Source organism: Synchiropus splendidus, chromosome 3 (assembly GCF_027744825.2).
Source record: "Synchiropus splendidus isolate RoL2022-P1 chromosome 3, RoL_Sspl_1.0, whole genome shotgun sequence".
Taxonomy (NCBI): Eukaryota; Metazoa; Chordata; class Actinopteri; order Syngnathiformes; family Callionymidae; genus Synchiropus; species Synchiropus splendidus.
Genome location: NC_071336.1, coordinates 3885962 through 3907600, shown reverse-complemented (window position 1 = coordinate 3907600; position 21639 = coordinate 3885962). Strand labels below are relative to the sequence as shown.

Genomic DNA, 21639 nt, shown 5'->3' with positions numbered 1-21639 from the left:
GAGTTCACCACAAATATTGGGTATAGTCCATATAATTTAATTATTTCAAAATTTCCGTCAAACTGGTTTCAGCCAGAGCAAAGGGTGTGAATTTATTATGGATGTATCATGATATCAGCTTCAAGTGATGTTGGATTGGTTAAAATAAATAAATTTAATTTAAAAAATGACAGCAAAATTAGAGAGAATGCAAAAAACACAACAATCTGACACTATGTTAATGAGCAGTCGTTAATGGAAATACATGACCCACCATTTTGACATCTTGTAATAAATTAGCAAGGGGGAAAGGAAAAAACTTTTTTTTTTCCATTGGCCTTGTTAAAGCATTTTTTTAACTGTGCAGTATGACAGAGGAGCATACTGTTCCTACGAACAAGCTCCCCTTCCTTCCTCGGTTGCCACACAAACTCACAAAACACTCTGCAGCATCATCCATGAAGCCTAACTGGAAGCGATGTTCATCCTTAAAGGTCTCTGCCAGGGCATGACGCAGATTGTCTGAGGGTAGCGCACGTTCCCGACTGTGCTGGAACTGGGAAAAAATACCCTACAAGACAAGAGTGACTTAGTAGAATGTAGAGACTGTTTCAAATGATCCACAGGAAGTGTACCTTTAATGCACAAAAGATGCACGACTCTCCTTGACAGAAGTGGCCAGGAAGCTGCCTCAGGCTTCGCCGAAAGATGTCCAGTTGCCATAGGACCTAAATAAATACACAAACGGGAAAAAAGGAATAGAGGTTGCCAACTATCACCCAACATCCATTTAACCATCATTTACAGAGGGAATAAAGGAGGCACTCCTCAAGACAACACGTGAGGTGTGGCAGTAAATGAATGAATACACACGTACTACTTTGCAATCATTTTTTCCCTTTTTTGTCATGGGCATGCACAGAAACAAGAATTGCATTTGACAAATATTGTGTTCCAGTGGTAACCAACTACATTGGGATCAACCGGAAGTCGTCATGACAACAAAGTCAAATCGTCCCATTCTATGTGATGCAGTGCAAAGTTATAGAGATGAGGTGCACTTGCCGCATTCCTGCCTTATATTCCACCGCAATCAGACATTTAAACATGAACTCCTCTTGTGAGCCGTCTGAAGTCACTAGTAGATAAAACTCCATATTTGCATCATTTGTGTTCTCCCACACATGCTAACAAACCCACTGCCAGTCGTCATAAAAGATATGCTATGAGCACAACTCCGGATTGTTCTTGGGGATGATGCGTCTCTAACTTGACCATACAACTTCATCTTCATTGCAGAATGATGGAGTGTTCCTTGTTCAAATGTAACGCCACTCTTGACTGTTAGTACTAACAGAGCTAATACATAACATGTTTCATTGCAAAACTTTATTTACAATTGTAGAGCATAAATGTGTCTCTCACTGTTTGATATTTGGCTTAAAACCTAATGAAGTAGCAAATAAATGTGCCTCAAAATGTAAACAACTATACATAATAATTAAGGGTCGAACCATTTGAACCAACAAGAGCCTGCAGGGATAACATCTCAAGTATACAACAACACATACATTGAACAAGCAACATCTCTGTCAATAACGTCAACAGTCAACAACGGTACCATCTGAGCGTCGTCCACCTGCAAGATAGCACACTGGTCACCATTACCACCTTTTACATGATAACAGGTCACCTCGACAGATCTACAATCTCATGGTGCGTATCTGGAATTATAGCATGTTGGCTCAATACAGCACATTTGCAGATCGACTTACATATTTGAAAAGTGAGGCACAGCTAAGCTTACACATCTGTCTGTCAATTTCAACAGGTTTGCTGCAATACTAGCGAATGACAACGCAGCATCTCTCTCTTGAATTCCACTATGGTCGCTTACAAAAACGAACTGCAGAGAAACACTGTAACAAATAAAAAGGCCCACAGCAATATGTGCAGGAGTGGGGGTGTATATATTCCAGTTTCATCATGTTAACAGGTGTAGTAACGAAGAAGAAAACTAAAAAACTTAATTCATGTAGGTTTGTTTTTGGGATTTACCAAAGATACAGTGGACGAATGTATTCGGGCGAATAGTGGAAAAAAAAGGCAATATTATTCAGCTTCTTTCAATACGAAGATGTGCAGTGGAGGTGGAATTAACTTGAGCAACATATTTTCAATTCAGTGCCTCCCTAGTGTGTGGATTTGCGTGCTGCGGTGACGTGACCAATACAGATTCTGAGCCACCAAGCAGTGCATCATCCCAGCCTAAAAGATCATCAGAGACATTCACCTCCCTGATAATGACTGATTGCCACAGCTTTATTGCCATGGTCAGTGGCAATGATTCTGATTCTGATATTATAAAACTGATTAGTGGAGTTTGTCTCCATCATCAAGTGTCTTGTCTGAAAGGTTGCTCAGACAGTTTTATTTAAAGGTTAAATTTCAGCTGTCTGACAGCTGTCCCCAATGTATCTTTCAACAGCTTTTTTTTTTTTTTTTTTTTTTTTTTTTTTAATCAGATTCTGTTAAGGAAATATTAGAAATAATGTCAATAAATGATCATTAAGTCATATTTTTTTCTCAAAGACATCTTGATCGACAAACTGTCAGTCCTTTATCCCGTGTAATGAAAACTATTTTCACAATGCGCTCTCCTAAAATGTTTTTTTCCATTGGCATGTTTGATGATTTCATTCACAACACAACACTTTGACCAAATCAGAATTTGTTGATGGTCCCTAACTGATGCCATTAAAGCAGCCTGTGAGAGTTTGTCTGTGTTCAGTGAACCCTAACTGCAGACCCTAACACTTTCACACCACCACAGCGGGAGACACTCTATGTGTTGATGTGAACGAAGGCAAACAGCGGCATACGGAAACTTATTAGGACCACTCTGTCGAATAAAAAAAAAAAACATGCCAGTATTGGCTATCAAAGTCTGTGGAGCTGGATAGCAGAGCTGGAGCGAGTCATGGTCATGTTGTATTCATGCATGCAAGTCCAATGCAGCAAGTGTGCTGCGTGTTTATCGAATTAATTGTGAGAAGCAAAATTCTCATCACAGGGATTGTTTTTGGCAGTATATTGTGTATCATGCAGCCCTACTTACAAAAGAACAGGACACACTCAACAGGTGACACAACAGATGACAAGAGTTTATGCACCTCCCGAAAAAAAGCACAATCCCAAAACTCAACACCATCTCATCTTGTATCATCATGCCATCTTGTAATTCCAAAGACAGAGTGCTTGCAGAGAGTGGGAAGATTTGCGGCGGTGGACTGTGTGTTTATGTAAGCTGCACCTGGTGTCATGGCGTGGCTGCGGTATGTAGACACTGCTAACCACTGGTGGAGTTTGTGATATTATTAAGTGCCGGCCATTCTACCTGCCCCAAGAATTTACCTCCATAAGGCTTGTTGCACTATACATCCCACTTGGCTCAAACAACGTCAGGAATGAAGCACTGAATGAACTCTACCAGCACATCAGTGGGCAGCAGACAGCCCACCCAGATGCCTTCCTCATCCAGGCTGGGGACTTCAAGAACAGCTTGGGAGCCTCAGATCACACTACTGTTATTCTAATGCCAGCATTCATGCCTCTGGTAAAAGTCATCAAACCAGCCATTAAGCAAGTACAAGTGTGGCATGAGGCCCGTAACACCGCCTTCAGAGCTCGAGATGGCATCTATCTGTCACGTGGCATCAGACTGGTCAAGTGACAGCACTCCCACAGAATCACTGACAGACTCTCTCACAGCAGAGACACCAGGAACCTGTGGAGGGGGATTCAGACCATCACAGACTACAAGCCCCCACCTCAGACTTGTGACTACTCCAGCCCTCTGTTGAACAAGCTGAACGACTTCTTCGCCCACTTTGAAGCTGATAACAACACCGTAGCCCAGTAGACTCCACCTCCTCCTGCGGCGATCCCTCAGCAGAACAAAAGCACGGAAAGCTGATGGACCTGACAACATTCCAGACCGTGTCCTAAGAGACTGTGCTGCGGAGCTTACGGATGCCTTTGAGCGACTTATCATGCATCACATCAAGTCAGCCCTCCCCTCTGGCCTGGATCGCTTCCAGTCTGCTCATCGGCCCAACTGCTCCACTGATGATGCCATCTTCATTGCCATCCACTCAGCTCTCTCCCATCTAAAGACCAAGGATGCACACGTCAGAATGCTGTTCATCGATTTCAGCTCAGCATTCAACACGATCATCCTCCAGCAACTCATCCGCAAACTACAGCAGCTGGGTCTCAACACCTCCCTGTGCAACTGGCTGCTGGACTTCCTGACGGGAAGACCACAGGCAGTGTAGGTCAGCAGCAACACCTACAGCACCATCACGATGAACACTGGGGCCCCCAAGGATGTGTGCTGAGCCCCCTCCTCTTCACTCTGCTGAGCCACGGCTGCACACCATCATCCAAGTTCGCGGATGACACAACGGTTGGTCTCATCAACAACGGTGACGGGTCACTCTACAGGAGTGAAGTTACCAGACTGGCTTTGTGGACTTCAGGAGAGTCCACTCTCATGATCGACAATGCTGCAGAGGAGAGGGTGAGCAGCACCCAATTCCTGGGCGTGCATATCTCTGAAGACCTGTCCTGGAACATCAATACCACATCAGTAGTCAAGAAAGCTCACCAGCGTCTGCACTTCCTGTGGAAGCTGGAGCCCCGCAATTCTGGAGAAGTCTAGGAGACTGGAGACATCAAAACAATTGCTGGAGCAACTCATCAGGGACAAGCTCAACGATAATCTTAGTATGTGCAAACTCCCTCAGATCCACAGGTAAGCACCCCTCCCCCCAGAGCCCTCCAGAAGTCCAAGAGGCGTTGACTCGTACAAGAGCAGCATCAGCATCTGTGCCATACAAGGATGAATGAGAACAACCTAGGGTTTCTGATTGTGGAATCAACATCCATTGCTGCAGCTTGGAAAACTCAGACCATCTCACCATCATGGTGCAAAAAAGTTACCATCTTCATTCCAAAGGAACAAAGACTACCAAAACCCAAGTCAGCTCACAAGCCTTACCCTGCTAAATGTGGAGGGAAAATATGTTTCCAAATTCTGTACAGAAGACCCACAATATACATTCTTTGTCAACACCAGTTGCTAAGAGGAAAGAGTCCCAGAGTTCCCTGGCCATGTAAAACATTCAGCAACAACCTGGGAGCAAATCCACCTTACCTATGCTTACCTCTCATAGGTTTGAAGTCAAAAACTACCCACACTGGGGCTATGGCAGTTGGCTTTGCAATCATGTTTTTTACCCCAGTTTCTCTCCACAAAGATGCAGTCTCTTGTGTTGTTCCTCCTGGGTATCACTAACTTGCTCAGCAGCCAGACTCCTCAAAGGTGTCCTGTATTCACAGCTGGACCACAAATGTCCGATTATTAGTGCCAAACTTTAAACAATCGTTCACAAAACTAACTCATTTCAGCTTCATCTCACGGACCGGGTTCCGGAGCTCACTGGCAAAACCAAAGCTGGAGGAGTGTGTTTCTACAGTGACGATCACTGGTGTACGGACGTGACAGTGATTTTTCAGCACTACTCTCCATCTCTGGAATGTCTTATAGTGAACTGTAAGCCATTATACTCCGCTTCGATAGCTTCATTCATTCTGGCTGCCATACATGTCCCACCCAGCACAAACGACGAAGCTCAACAGGTGGAGCGAATTTTCCCGGACTCCCCTGTTATTGTGCTTGGTGACTTCAACAAGACGAATCTGAGCGACGAGCTTCCCAGGTACTGGTAGGTTGTAAAATGCCCCACCAGAGAGCAGAGACCACTAGATCACTGCTCCACATCGCTACCCAACTCTTATACCGCCCTCCGTCGAGCTACACTGGGACTCTCTGACCACTTGATAGTTTCATCTTGTGTCCACATGAAGCTTGCAAAGCATGTTGTGAGGAGCATGAAGATCTGGACAAGTGATGCTGTAGAGGAGCTGCAGTCTTGTATGGACACCACAGACTGGGAGGTGTTCAGGGCTGCTACCAATAATCTGGATAAGCCGACACACTGTGACTTCACGGATCAGTTACTGTGAAGAGTGTATAGTTCCAACGCGCACCATGGTCAGTTATGCAAATGACAAACTTTGGTTCACAGCAAAACTCAGACAGATTAGATGGAAGAAGGAGGGAACTTGCAAGAGTGAGTTGAAGTTTGCCACATGACTCTGTGATCTACAAACTCTTCCTTAGCGATCGACTGGTAGATTCTGATTGAGGTAATGGGCATCTCTGCTCCAAACCCACCAAGAAGTGGAGGCAGTGACCAACAGGGATCTCACCAATATATCACCTCAGCCAATATGTGGAAAACACGCCTGGAGAGACTTCCAGAATACGGCCAATGACACACTCCATAGCCCCCTGTACACCTGGTATGACACAGAAGTACCCTGCCAGCTGTGTAACTGCACAAACCCAAACCTGAAGTACATCCTCTCTGGCTACCTGGCAGCGCTGTCTCAAGGTAGGTCTCACACAAAATTCGATAAGCACATGGGCACGGCAGACCTGGAGAATTTGATTTGCGTACACGAATATGACGAGACTGTGACGATGCTCCGTGCTCTCCAGCTCCACCCTGTTTGACACCCAACCCTGGTGTGTGACAGGGAATCTTGAGGACGTTCAATCATAGTTTAAAAAATATTTTTAAGAAACTCTTATGAATGACAACACAGCGTCATTTTGGGACAATCAACAATTTCTCATTTGGTCAAAGCATCAGTCATGTCAATGTAAAACAACCATTTAAGAGTGACAATACTGCAGACAGACAATAGAATTTAACCCCTAAGTTAAACTGCCAGAGCAGTCGATCAGGATACGAGCACAACTGGAGAGACGGGAAACATTGAATTGCTCCTCTCTACATGTAGTTAGCAATTATATTTAAACACTAACAAACGATGAAATTTAATTTATTGTTCTTTACTGTGATTTTTAAATTCAAAATCCGTTATAACTTACACACTTATATTGTAATCAATACAGAACACAAGTATGGGGACGTGAATGTTTCAGCGGCTAATACTTGCAGTGTATGTGTATATTTACACTGCCGAAACTACACCAGTGTTTTTTTTTTTGTTTGTTTTGTTTTGGGGTTTTTTAATTAGGCAAAGTTGGTATTGGCTTGTTAAGCATAACTTTACTTACGAGTCAGATTGTAGTTAAAAACAAAACTGGATGACTAAATCCCTGACGCTAGCAGACTTCAACATCATCTCAGATAACTGCAGAATAGACCGGCATGTCAGAAAACATTCACTATATACTAAACTTTATTTCCCTCTGCGACATACACAGTTTTGTATATAATTGAACATATCAACTTTTAACACAGGTCTTCTTTATAGGTGCTTTCATAAAAGTTGAGTTGTGTTTTGTAAAACCAGTCACAAGTCAAAAAGTCATAAGCTGTTTCAGACAGATTAGAAAGTTCAGCAAAATAGCATTAGCGGGGAAATGAGGTAAACAATATGAAAATTGTCATCGAATTACCTGCACAGCACTGTTGAGAAAACAGCTGTTCTGGCCCGGCTCATTCAATAGTCCTTTGGTGGGAGCAAGAGACAACATGCTCCCTGGCTGGTAAGACCTCCCTAGGTTGCGGCCGGGCTTCCTGAAGAACTTCACCCATGCCATTGGTTAGTGGAGTCTGTCCTTGAGCAAGTGGGGTGACTGAGACCACGGAGGCTGAAGTTATTCCACAGGCGTCAGGAACTGCGTTAAAACACATGGGCTCTCAGTACACAAAAAATAGGCACACAGACTAAGATTTCAGATCTTCATCTAGAAGAGCGCCAAGTGAAGATAAGTGTTCTGAGATGCACTGGAAGCTCTGACTGGTCATCTTGTACCTCCACTTAAAGACTGAAATGTTTGTCTGAGTCAAACTCACATCTATCCATACAGAAATACCAATGTTCATAGTTGAATCCATCACTTCAAAGTTTATTCCAGTTTGAGTTGACTCTTGGTCCACCAGCTCTGTGGGACAGAGAATGAAGACAAAAACGTTACTTAAGTAAACATGAAAAACAACAGACCAACTTTTATTTATTTTTAACTAGAGAGAGAATTATGGCATTTGGTCATAACTTAATGCATGTATCGACCCCAAGCATCCTAAATATCAATGTGAAAGACTCTACTGTCCATTTGCACAGGTCAACCAGTCATCTTACCCTGAAATTATACATACACATTAAGTACCTCAGGTTTGGTAGGCCCGTGCAAGAGACCCATCCCCCGAACACTAAACTCCAACCCTTACACTATTCTGAACTCTCTGTCATCAGTCATTTATACGGAGGACAATATAGATGAAGTTTCAGTCTTCCGACTTCAAGTATCAGCCAAAACTCATTTAACTACATTACCCTACCCGTCTCTCTAGACTTAACAGTGAATGTTGCAGCCAGCCAGCAAGGGGCAGAACGATATTTACTCTATCAATCTATCAATTTCGTTTTTTCGATTAACCAACTATTTGCAAATTTTGCTATTTGCTCTTCCCAGAACAAATGCCCACTAAATAGAAGTGATTCATTTCTATTGATTTCACAACAACCACATTTATTCTACTTACACGTAAACCAAAACCTTGTGAAATGACATGAAATCATGTGATCCTCAAGCTCAACCATTTTTATTTGCCATCGAAAAGTCCAACCAGCAGCAGAACCAGATGCAAGACATATTCATCAAATTCACTTAAGAAAAAAAAAAGAAAAAAAAATACACTTTATGCTATTGAGAAAATTGGAAAAATTTTGGATTATTATTGGATATTAGTAAAGTGTAAATGAAAGTATAGCCATAAAACGTTTTAATTCATTTTCAAAACTGCTTCAACAGGTGCTTTCGTGAACAGTTTTTAATGTTCATCATTTTTTATTTTCAAGAACTTCTCCATACGTGTTAACGATCACAGATTTACAGCTGTCAAGTCAATTCAGTGACACACCACTGACACCATACATGACTAATGTATTAAAACGGAGCGTCTCGTGGCCCAAAGGTTTAAAATGAAAAACCTTTAGCAGCCCTCATGGAGGCGCTTATGGCCCAACCACGAGCCCCAGCCCTATGGTTAAGAATCAGTGGATTACCCTATCTAAGATAGAGATCATTTATCATGCACCTCGCAGTTGAAAGTATGTATAAAATGTATATATATATATATATATATATATATATATATATATATATATATATATATATATATATGCACACACACATACATACATACCCGACTGCTTCCAAAAAACATTGGCTTGTCATCGTTTCATGAGTGGAGGAGGAAGTACAGCAACCAAGATGGGCAGAATATTGGATTTGGGCTCATAAACTTTCATTTGGAGTTTAATGAATGTTTAACATCTCAAGTAAAGACAACTCAGAGAGACTCCTAGTGGTGCTCGAGCACCTCTTTTTTTTTTCATTCTTAGATTCGTGGAAAAAAAAATCTTTCATCAGTTTCATGCATTAAATTAAAACATTTTAGGCCGGACACAAACCATCAACCTTTTCCTTCAGTGGGGATGCCATTTCCCCTCAACTCGAGGACTGGGAGTGGTCGTCCATGTTTCCTTCTCAAACTTTCAGGGTCCGGTATAGAGGCGACAACCATGGCAGTGCCTCAGTTTAACATGTGGCAGTAGAAAACACAAAAGGCGGAGTAGGTTCATGTCCCCTACCAGCAAATGTATTTCAAGATAGCGCTTGACAATGGAGCGCATACTGGATTTCATGCATATACAAATGTAAGATTTCAAGCGAAAACGCACGCAAGGAGTTTATTATGGTATAGAAGGACACATGAACGTGAATCACAGATTCTTAACCCTACATATTTCTTTACACTTCTGAAAAGGAAACGGTTCCATATGCCCAGCCTGCAGTTGATGGGTGTGTTGATGTTTTTGATGACATCGACCAATCGTTGCAGCTCTATTACAAAGCATCAACTGCCCAGGGTTATACCTTTGCTAGTACTCAGACGCCTGAATTACATTCCCAGCCAACCAGCAAGTTAGTGGATAATAGAAGCTCAAGTTTCGGGATTACCTTTGAGACCTGAGGTAGCAAGATGAAAATATGTGACCAGATGTACTTTGCAGGTTACTTATTACAATGCCTAGGAGTTTTGTTTTTCATCTGTTTCTGCCTTTTTATCTGTTTATGTTTCAACATAAATGACGTTTCTGAAGTGTTGCCACTGAAGGTTTGAGGAAATGGTGATTGTGAGACAAAAACGGACAATTCAGTTTTTGTTCCGGAACACCATTTGTGCCATGGGAAATGATACAATTTCACCAAATTTGTCCGGAGATAGAGATGGGCAACATTACATCATGAACAGTTAGAGCATGTTGATGATCTACCAATGTGAGGAAATTACATGGATTCAGTCACATTCTTTCAATACACTATAGATCTATGTTGATGCGCTGACTTGTCCCACAGTCGCAGCAGTGCTGCTGGTGTGTTGTGCTCCTCTTTCCACACACACGCTCACAGTGAAGAGGACGGTCAAAGGTGCAACTTTGACTTGTTTTGAAACCTTTAACCTTCCCATATGAACACATTTCTATTTGAAAAACAATTTCAGCAATGTGTATTTTTACATTTATTTTTCAACAAAGCACATCCAGAACAAGTGCAACTGCAGAAACTATATGTAAATAATATAGCTCTGCCTAGTTTCAGAGAGATTCATATTCTTTCATATATTTATGTAAGAAATACAGTTGTATCACCTGTGAATCTGTGATGTTTTCTAAACTTTCACACATTTAAACATTAATTCATTAATTAATTTAATCATTGATTAAATAAATAGGACCGCATGAATTTTGATCCCCGTAACGCTATTTAGCTCGCATTCGGCAAGCACTGTGTGATCCTGCGCTCCCCAACGCAGTTAGCTGCGCTGCACTGGGGAGTAGGCTTAATGCGTAAGGACATGGAATATCACTTCTGACTGCAGTAGTTTTGAAAACAATGTCCAGCATCAAGGCAAACAAACTAGGCAGTGTTCTGAAAATGCGTCACGCCTCCAATACAATTATAAGCGCAGGTCTCCAAATGCAAACACCACCGCTCCTCTTTATTTTGGGTTCCAACTAAAGTACTTTAACTGAGTTTTTGCTCTGGACGCATTCAGCAAAACACTCACATGCCAGATGGCTACATGTTTTCAGCTGAAGTCTCAGGGGCTTTTCATACTGCGGGTTCTGTCTCGAGACAAAGCTCTTTCGGCTCAGAAGTCTGACATGTGAACACAAGCAAGCAGGCTTTTAGCTAGGACTTCGAAACAGGGCGTCCATAGCCACGCCCACATGCCCCGCCCCCGACCCATAACACCCTCAGCCCATTCCGCTCAGCAGGACGAATGTTGTCCACTAACATAACTTGCTGTGTATAAAAAAAAGACGCCATAAACATATATTTTGTACAAAAGTAATTTATAACTTTACAAAACCTATATTATAATATAATATATATAACATATTGCATCAAATATCATAAACACAATAACAAATTCATAATGTAGAAACGCCTGGGAGTCTGGAGGTTTCTCGAGCAGCTGCAAAGTCAAAATCAGCAAATCCACTTCTTCTTCTTTCGTGATGATGGAGCCTCTTCCTCGCTCTCCTGATCTGACGAAGGGATGGGACTCTCTCCTTCTGAACCTGATTAATTAAAATAAGAATTATTTCCCTTACAACATGCTACCTTGTCAACAGTTTTGTTCATCTTCTTTCGTATAGTTATGTAAGACAAGCACAGTTGAGCACAGAGTTGTATCAGCTGTGAAGATGTGGTTTTCTGAACTTTCAAACAAGAAAACAATTCTGACCTGTTTTTCTGAGGCTGAGTGTTGTCTGTCTTGTGTTTTTCATTTTTCACACATTTGGTTTGGAAAATGTTTTCTAGCTTTTGCATGAAAAAGGACAGAAGCAACTGTAAATATTTTCGATAAAATATGTAGAAGTTGTTCATACGTTGTTCGGCAAAAGCTGCATGAACTCCCCAGTGCGGTTCTTGCTATCTGAGGGAGGGGGAGTTCATCCAGCGCTGTCGTCATGTGGCTTGTCCGGTCAAAAGACTTTCAGTTCGTTTTTGTTTTTGTTTAAAGTTTTTAACTTACCTGACTTTTCCTCTTGTAATCAGCGTAAAACATCCAACTGATAGCGTCACTCTTCCATGCCGCATCGGCCAATGAAAGTGTCGCAAATCGCGAGACATGAATAACAGTGAGATTTGGCCCGTAAACAAACATGTCGTCTGCCAGGTGCCAGTGCAGGGTTGAGACGCAGGGAATTTATCGTATATCAGGCACTGATTAAAAAATTAGGTGGTCCATCTGAATGAGAAATAGGCGGCCAATTTTTCAGGTTTTGCAGTTCAGGGGGTCCTCTGGAAACTCTCGGCGGGTGGTGAGCTTCTCGCCTCAGGCGACTCGCCGCTAGATGCCGGAAACGACGTGTACAGCGCGACTCCACACAAACATGATAAATTCCGGGCAGTAAAGGGTCTGATTGCTGTCTGGGGGCACAACATCAAAAACAACTTCTCAATCTCCCAGAACCATGAGGTGTGCAGCTGGGAGCTGCAGGAAAATTGTGCTAGGCAACAGGAGCGCACCGCAGCAGTCCAGTACTCGCAACATGTGCGGATGTTTAACAACTCACATTTTCGCCTTTACTAGGCTGACAAACACCTGATTTTATTGACAGACAGATTTGCTTAAATAAATAAGGCCACGCTTTTACAGGAACTGTTTTCACTGCTGTGGTCTCGCTGCAGTGGAGCTGTCTGCATGAGGACAGAGAGGAGGAAAGACACCGATTTTTCCCAAGTTACCAAAGATCACCAGATTATTCATTGATCATTTTCGACGTCGGTATCTGTACTTCAATGACTAAAACTTTGTTGATCGTCAGTATTCTCTCTCAATTTGTTTGAGGTGTTGTGAGAGCAGCGTATTATGCTCTGTGTATATATATATATATATATATATATATATATATATATATATATATATATATATATATATATATATATATATATACATATACATATATACATATACATATATATATACACATATATATACATATATACATATACACATACATATATATATACATATATACATATATATATATACATATATATACATATATATACATATATACATATATACATATATACATATATATACATATATATACATATATACATATATACATATATACATATATATACACATATACATATATACATATATATATACATACATATATACATATATATACATATATATACATACATATATACATATATATATATATATATATACACATACATATATATATATACATATATACACACATACACATACACACATGCCAAAATAGTCCTCCTAAAAAAAAAAAAAGCTATGAGTTTGTTTTGTAAATGACTATTTAAAGTTTGGAACTCATCTGTGTTTCCTCTGGTTATCAGCTTCAGACATCCCATCAATTACAGCGTGCTTCCATGCCCTGAATGTCACAAGCTGTGGATGACACTTTCAGTAGGGAATTATACAGACACTAATAATCGGGCATTCATTTTTTCGTGTAATGCTGTTCAGGACGTCTCAAGGACGGCCAGGCGCCACCTAGCTAAAAGCCTGCAATGAAACATCTTGCGGTGTTTTTTTTTTTTGTTTTTATGTCAGGACTGTTTGAACACACTGTTTGCATGTATGAATGAAAAATAATAAATTTAGAAAACCATCACAGACACAGAGCTGATACAATTGTATGCATAAATTTCATAAATATGTAAAAGAAGATGAACAAATATGTCGACACAATAGATTACAGTAAGGGAAAGTATCACTGGAAAAGTATGTATTGATGTAATTAATCAGGGTCAGCCCAGGAAAACAACTGCCCAGGCGACATCTGCATCAGAAAGAGTTATTGTGGAAACAGCTGCTGAGTTAATCTTTGTTCACAACTATTGGTTAGTTTTTATTTTTTCATGTTATGCAGTAAGCTGTAAACATCTATTTGGGGACAAATTGATGTTTACATCTTTTTTTTTTTTTTAAAGCAACTTGTTAAATAAGTTGTTAACATGGTGTATCAGGAGAGGAATGGGCTTGGGGCAGGGTTATGGGCTGGGGGCGGGGCTTTGGACACCCCGTTTCAAATTCCTAGCAAAAATCCTGGTCAACAGTGACACAAATCATACAGCAGACATTTCAAATGTAGACACCCGTACTCTAGATTTGTTTAGATTTGATTTTGTTTTTCTTCAATGTATATTCATTTAGTAAAACCAGAAATACCAGATTTATTTTGAAGCAGGGACATGAAATCATCAAACTGTTACATCCCTAAACCAGCACAATGTCACAACGTCACTGCTCACATCACTTCCCTCTCAAGAGTACCAAACTCTGTGTACGACACGGAAAACAACAACATATTTTGTGAACAGTGGCATAGGTTATTGACATTCAACTGTGAGATCAAACTTAACTGACATTTACAATATTCCCCTAAAGTCTGGACTCAAAAGGACAAGAAGAGTCAACCACATGGGTCTGTAGCAAAGGACTTCAATAAGCAGAAGTTCACTTCAAAAAGCCTACCAGAGAACTTGCTGCAGACAGCCTTTGAGCAACAATACAATAGCCATTTCCTGCATATGCTTCCTGCTTGGAGATGTCGCCACTGTCGTCACTGCTGTGAAACTTAACTGGTCACCCACAGTACGCCATGCTGAGAGTGACGTGCAGAGGAAAACATACCGAACATCCTATTATCTTTGTAATATATGTAAACACATAAAGACCATTCAGGTATTGGGTCAAAATATTTTTCAGAGCAACTTATTAGGAAGTAAATTCAGAATTGGTTCCATCTATAATACATGGGAAATGTCTATTTTCTCTTTAAGCACCGCAGTTTGTGAATCAATGTCCATCTATTATAATATATGTAACGGAACATTATCTTGTTTTCTTTGTGTAGTTCAGTAAGAAGTGGAACAATTGATAAAAAGTCAGTTACATTAAAATAAGTACAAAAAATGACCTCTAATTGAAGTTACAACTGGTAAGTCGACGACAATTCACCAGGATTAAAGTCATTTGGAAATAACTTTGACCCAGTTATACAGATTATACAAATTAGTAGGTGATAAAGCTTTAATGGACACCAGTTGCCTAAAATGCTTTTTCTCACCCTAAAAGCTAAAGAACTGCTCTGTTATCTATGCAGGTAAAGCCAAGGTCAAAGCAATCTACACTTAAGAGTTCTAAATTCTAGTCATTTCAACAACAAAAAAATGACACAGACTGCTTCATCCCCTTGGTATTAACAAAGTAAATAGGTCAAAGTGTGGTGCTTGCAAACCTACTTGTGAACAAAGAGAATGACAAGACTGAAAACCAGTTCCTCAGCATGCCTTTGGCAAATTCCCGCTGATGTACAACTGCAAATTGCTACACTTAAAGGATACTGCTGACAATCTGACAATCCTATTTGTCCCTATCACCTCTGGATTCAATTAAACATAAAAAGGTTTCTTGCTAACCCCAACTAGTTCTGGCCAAGGGTTACCTCAGTATAAAACCATTTTTAACCCTCACTGGCATACAATTTCCACAGTGTGTCACAGCAGACAGACATATGACTTATTAACTTGAGACATTCTGATAAAAGGTTGTCTGGCATAACAGCTTGCAAGTGCGCACTAATGGGAGTGACCACGCGTTTCTACATTATATATGATTACATTAGATATTGTAATATATTCTTAAAAGCAAATAGCAGGATCAGTATTTACAGTTTGAATAAAGATATGAAATGTTGACGAAAACTATGCATGCATTAAAGGGTCCTATAACTGCAATAAAGCGCATTCAAACGAGACATTTTAATAAGACAAATTTAACCTGAGAGCTAACTTTGGAGTAATCGGCTCCACCCCAACGTAGTAAACACTGACAAACAATAACTGACAAAATGAATAATACGCATTACTTACAGCAAAAATATAGAAGGAACTCACTGTAGCATACACTTTACAGAACGGTTTGGTTAAGTGAGACAGCTATGGATACAGCTAAGCTAGCAACAACCTCGCCTCCACTCCAATGTACCTGAACTCCAGGTGCACTTCCGGCCCTGACGTGGGAAGTATTCGAAAATGGCTTACTCATTATAGAATGTAAAACTACTGACTTACCTAAAGCGGTGTATATCCCAAAAGTAAAATCCACTACTGGGACAAAGTGAACCGTTTGACATCCAGAGCGACGCAGAGAGAAGTCTGTCTGTTGAACGGAGAAACGGTGTTCAGTAACAGAACGTCCATAGGGAAAAAGTGCTCTCTGTCGGCCAAAACTTATTTCACAGGGTGTATTTTTGTGTTGTAAACCTTTTCCATATATTTTAAATCCCTGTTCACCCGTCGTAACAGCTCTGCGTGTTTAAAAAAGGGGCTAGTGTGAGGACGCAGGACTAAGCAGCGACCGACACCTGAAGCACCGAACCAGATGCCTGTTGCAGCGCTGTTATGTCAAACCACGCCCACTCCAAACCCCTGACTAAAGCAGTGTGTCACGTGCTGCTGTGCGTCTGCACTTACAGAGATCGAGTTCTACGTACGAGCTCACCAGGAAGTGTGAAAAGCGTGTCGTGGGAACGTCCCCCACGAGTCACATCAAGTTGACAAGCTTATTACGTTATCTGGAACTCTTTTACTGGCGTGAGTGCAAAAGAGAGCTGAAGATCAGTCAGGCACAGATGGAAACGGATCAATGTGTACAGTGTTACACACACACTAAGTGGCACTCACATAATCACTACATTTGCCCGAAAAGGAAGAGGATGAATGACTTCCTTGGCTAGAGACATATTTTACTTGAATTTAACTTTGAATTTGTATTTATTTATTTTGCTGTCAGTAGTTTTATACTACGCTTACAAGATGAGTAGCACATTTTACATCATTCAGTCACATGAACTCTGCTTGATACACCAAATTACGTAATTACACTTGATGCTTAATGAAAATCGACACAGTGTCCAAAAAAGCTTATCTGAAAGCTTTAAGGAGTCTGCACACTGATGTTTACAGTCTAAGTGCAATGCTATATTGATTTAGATTTAGGTTTTCTTTCACTGCATAATATTTTTGACTCATGCAGGGACCTGTTACTCACAGGCACCAAACAACTTGTATTTTGTATTCATTATTATTATTAATTAATTCAATAGTTATTATTCATACTAATAATAATAATTATAAAGTTGGACTTAAACACAAAAAAACACAAAAAAAAAGAAAGAAAAAAATAAAATACACCCTTTAAAATTATACATACTTATGGACTGGTGATATTTTAATATATAGATTATGTTTTTGTTTGTTTGTCTGTGTTATTTTCTGTCTTTGTTTTTTCAAGCATAAAATGTGTTTTCCTGAAAAACGTTTAACTTACTTGTTCCTTCTCATTCAATGCTTATTTTCTTTCTACTCAGCTTTTTTAGTCTTTCTCAATTAATGTAGTTGTATGAACAACTTGTTTGATGGATGCTTGCTTCAACTTTGGATGCTAAAATATAAAATGAAAAATATCAGCACTTCTGTTAACTTTTTAAAAACCTGAAAAGCAGTCTTGAGGGGGAAAGGTCATTCATGCTCAAGTGTTGGTTATTATAAATATGACAATATTACATTTATACTTTGCAAGAATGTCCCGATGTGTTATTTATTTCAGTTTCAAATCATGACTCACCCCTGAGGAGCATATTGGGATCGAGCAGGCCTGAAGTGTGGCTAGTGTAGCAACAGGGTGGCAACAAACTGCTGTGATGTAACACTTACAAACACCATCTGCCTGCCCCTGTTATGTAAAAAAATGCAATGAAAGGCAAGTACAATTAAATCATAGCTATTTTTTCCCTTTTAAAAAGGACATATGACTGTAATTTATCTATCTGTAATTTTTATTTGTTCATTTGTCATCATTTAACACGTGGCTTTTAAATGTTCAAAACAGTTTTTTTCTGTGGATGCACTGGAAGTGTAATCTTGCTGGACGGTGATTAGACTAAGCTCACCCAGAGACATCTGGATTGAATAGAGTTGGAACTCAGCAGCAGATTCCCCGAGATGATGTGAGATGTGAACATTATCTTCTTCATCTGCTTTAAACACAGTTGGTCATTGTGTTTGTGCTAGGTACCAGCCACTGGAGTTTGCATGTTGAACTAGGGCCAGAAAATTAATAAAATATTTTATTATCAAGTTGTATGTCACAAGGAAAGTCTGAAAGTACAATTAAAATGTATATTATGGTGGCCCCAAAGAAAAGTACGACCACAAACCAAACCGATTCTGTTTTATTAATTGTGATTCTGTTTTTGAAAATGTGCTTTTTGGTTTGCAGTTGTACTTTTCTTTTGTGTTTGTTGTTTGCCCTTTGGGGCCACCGTATATAGTGCACTGTAATTAAAGAGTAAATATGCCGCATTTTATGTCAACTTCAGTTGATTCAAAGCGTTCAAAGACTGACGCCCCAGCATGTAGCGGGTAATTTAACATCTAAAGTTGAGTATACAGCCAAGTGCTTCTATCCAGTGATCCTCTGTAAGTATGTTGTTATAATCAGTCTTGCTAACGTTTAGCAACGTTGTAGAGGAAGCTTGATGTAGGGGGTGATTGTGCAGAGGAAGGGTCAGCCTATATCAGCGTGCTCCAGTCCTTCCCCAGGAAATACTTGACACGTCCAATTTAGGAGACAACACTATTTCCCTGCTCACATATTTCCTCCGGGAGTGCTAAATGTTTCCTCCTGAAACATGATTAAATGTTAGATGAAATGTTGAAATGAAGTAATAACTGTGTGAGTTATGACTCACTCTTTATTTTGGTCAGAGCACCGGAACATATCCGACAGACATTTCCTCCAAGGTAATGATAAAGCGCAGGGAGTCAACTGAAAGAGTTGATATTGTTCTGTGTTTTATCAGCTAATTAATAGGCAGTTATGGTAAGTCTTTGCATTTGTCCCCTCAAGTGGCAGTACTGTTACTGCTTTACTCATGCAAATAAACAGCATCTTGACCTTCCTGGCTTCGGCAGAATGGCATGAGCGTGTATCATTTTCATCCAGTTCCCAACAGTAGCATGGCTTGCTATCTTTTTCAGGTTATGGTTATCGGTGCTTTACAAGACAGCTGTCGCCACCGAGCAACCGACACCAGATTGAACCTTCTCTATGAATGGTGTGGATACTCTGCCTCCTCTTCCTGGCTCGTTGGTTACCTTTACCCTTTTGACATCTAGTTTCTTCTGGTTCCTTCATCTATTTTTTGGCGTTTCTTCATTTTGTCAGCTCTGACCAGTGGTGGCTGATTAGTGGTGGGCACCAGGGCACTGCCCCTCTGCATGTCGGATATGTTGACGACATTATGAAATTAATAAATAAATGTGTTTAAAGGCCAAAATAATGTTCTGAACAATGTTTTGAAGTTAAATATTATACAGACAACAACTAGTTCCATTCGTCAGTGTGTCATATAATTGACTTATTTCCTGCTCAGGTCATATAAATCTTTACTGTTGACTCTTATCAAAACTCCGCAATAGCCACTCATCAGTGTAATAAACAAGATGATGTTCAGGCACACTTGCGTATATATATATATATATATATATATATATATATATATATATATATATATATATATATATATATATATATATATATATATATATATATACACACAGTGCCATCTGGTTGGAATGTTTCTGATACAAAACTGAGACTGTGCACCACGTAAATCTTATACTTTCTTTTCTTAGACAGATGGTCAACTTCGGTTCTTTTCTTTAGTTTATTCTATTATTGCAGTCCTGCAAACTCACATAAATAACTTTATTTCAGTGTGCTTTTGTTGAGGTATGAATGAATAATGGTTTCTGTAAAAAGCACTATTTCACAATTTCCTTTCGGGATCATGAAGAGCACTGTGCTATTGTAAGCTTTTATCTTCTCACCACAGCGTTGATAATCATGTTGACTTAATAGAAGCTTTTGACTCAGAAAGTCGTACCACTTCAAGAAAATACACACGGCAGTCTTTCTTAATTAAATTAAATGTTGATAAACTCTCACTGATCACTGTCAAGCCATACAAGCTGGACTACAAACTGTATTGCTTTATTTATGGCCTCCATTAGATTTCAGCTGTTCCTCTAGATGTTTGCAAATCTTGAGGAAAACTAGATTCCTTCTAAGAGATATTGAGGAGATGCTGATGTTTGTGAAAAGACAGCAAGCAAGATGGAGGGGACAAGGTGGTTGGTACACAGACCGTGCTCCGTATAGAATTGATAGAGATGCTCTTCCTTCTCTCCCTTTTGCAGCACCATCCTTCACCAAACCTGGCACAGTCTTCTAAATAATACTACATGTACTTTCTAAAACAGAATGGACTGCACAGAACTATCTGCTCTAGTATATGATCCATTTCATTAAACCATGAGGATTTTCTTGCTGTACTCTACATTGTTATTTTAACGGAGAAAACCTCAGTAGCACTTGCGACAAATATACGCCTGACCACCGTTTTATATCAAAGGACGCTTTTCGGCCACTGAAAATATTTCCATTGGCAACAGGACATTCAACATTCTTTCAGAATGCGTTGCCAACTTTGACAGTTGTAATTACAATATATCGCAGTTGTGAAATGATGACTTGACAAAATGAGATCTCGACCAGAATGATACTTGCACAGCAGACAAAGGTGACTCAAGCACACAGAATTTGGATAATCAGGAGCTTGAGAATAAGGAGTGTCGAAGGAGAATGTGAAGCAACCATCTGGCGACACGAGAAGGTATCAAGGTGTAGATAACCAGGTTCAGCTAATTAAATGATCGTTGCCAGCCACGTCACTCGGGAAGCTGGAGGGAACACAGGAAAAGGAAAACACACACATAAAACCGAAAGCACAAAAATAAAAGTACAAGAAATAAACAAGCATAACAGAAAAAAGCAAGACACCAAGTGCAATCAATGTTGGAATTAAAGGGGAACGCAGACAAGACAGACAAGATGCACACAGGAAGACAAGACTAACCCCTGCGAAACAAAATATGTTCAAACTAACAGATGAACAAAACATAGATGGCATCACGTGACAACGCCGTCAAAGCTGATTCACACACCCCCTGCAACGTTCCTGATTTAAAAACAATACTCAGTATAAAGAATGATGCATCCCACCGTTAACAACAAATCTCTTGCATCTGCTGTCATCACATGAGCAAGTGGATTTCTATTATTGACTTGAAGAAAATTAGCAAACAAAGTTAATCTGGTCCATCAGACCAATGGGTCACTAATTTGCTTGTCTAATGACTATAAATAACAGCTTGAATATAGCCACCATCTTACAGTTTACTCTAATATGTAACTAAATACCGCTGCTATTCGTTATTCTTTTCAGAATTGCTCACATTGGTGACCACCAGAGGGCGATGTGGTGCAAAGAATAGAAAGCAAATGACCT

At 40.0% G+C, this 21639-nt stretch overlaps 1 protein-coding gene across 3 annotated transcripts in view; it reads right to left on the bottom strand.

The window, feature by feature from the left end:
• Nucleotides 1-16608, bottom strand: part of LOC128756158 (inactive ubiquitin carboxyl-terminal hydrolase 53) — a 30238-nt gene extending 13630 nt beyond the window's left edge. Inside the window, exons 1-5 of one of the 3 annotated variants that reach the window (XM_053860430.1) lie at nt 16298-16608; nt 7938-8026; nt 7538-7759; nt 615-707; nt 416-550 (exon numbers count right to left, since the gene is read on the bottom strand). In XM_053860430.1, the coding sequence (XP_053716405.1) occupies nt 416-550; nt 615-707; nt 7538-7681 (372 nt within the window). In that variant the 5' untranslated portion in view covers nt 7682-7759; nt 7938-8026; nt 16298-16608. The other 2 variants (XM_053860431.1, XM_053860432.1) reach the window with 2 other exon arrangements.
• Nucleotides 16609-21639: the final 5031 nt, after the last annotated feature.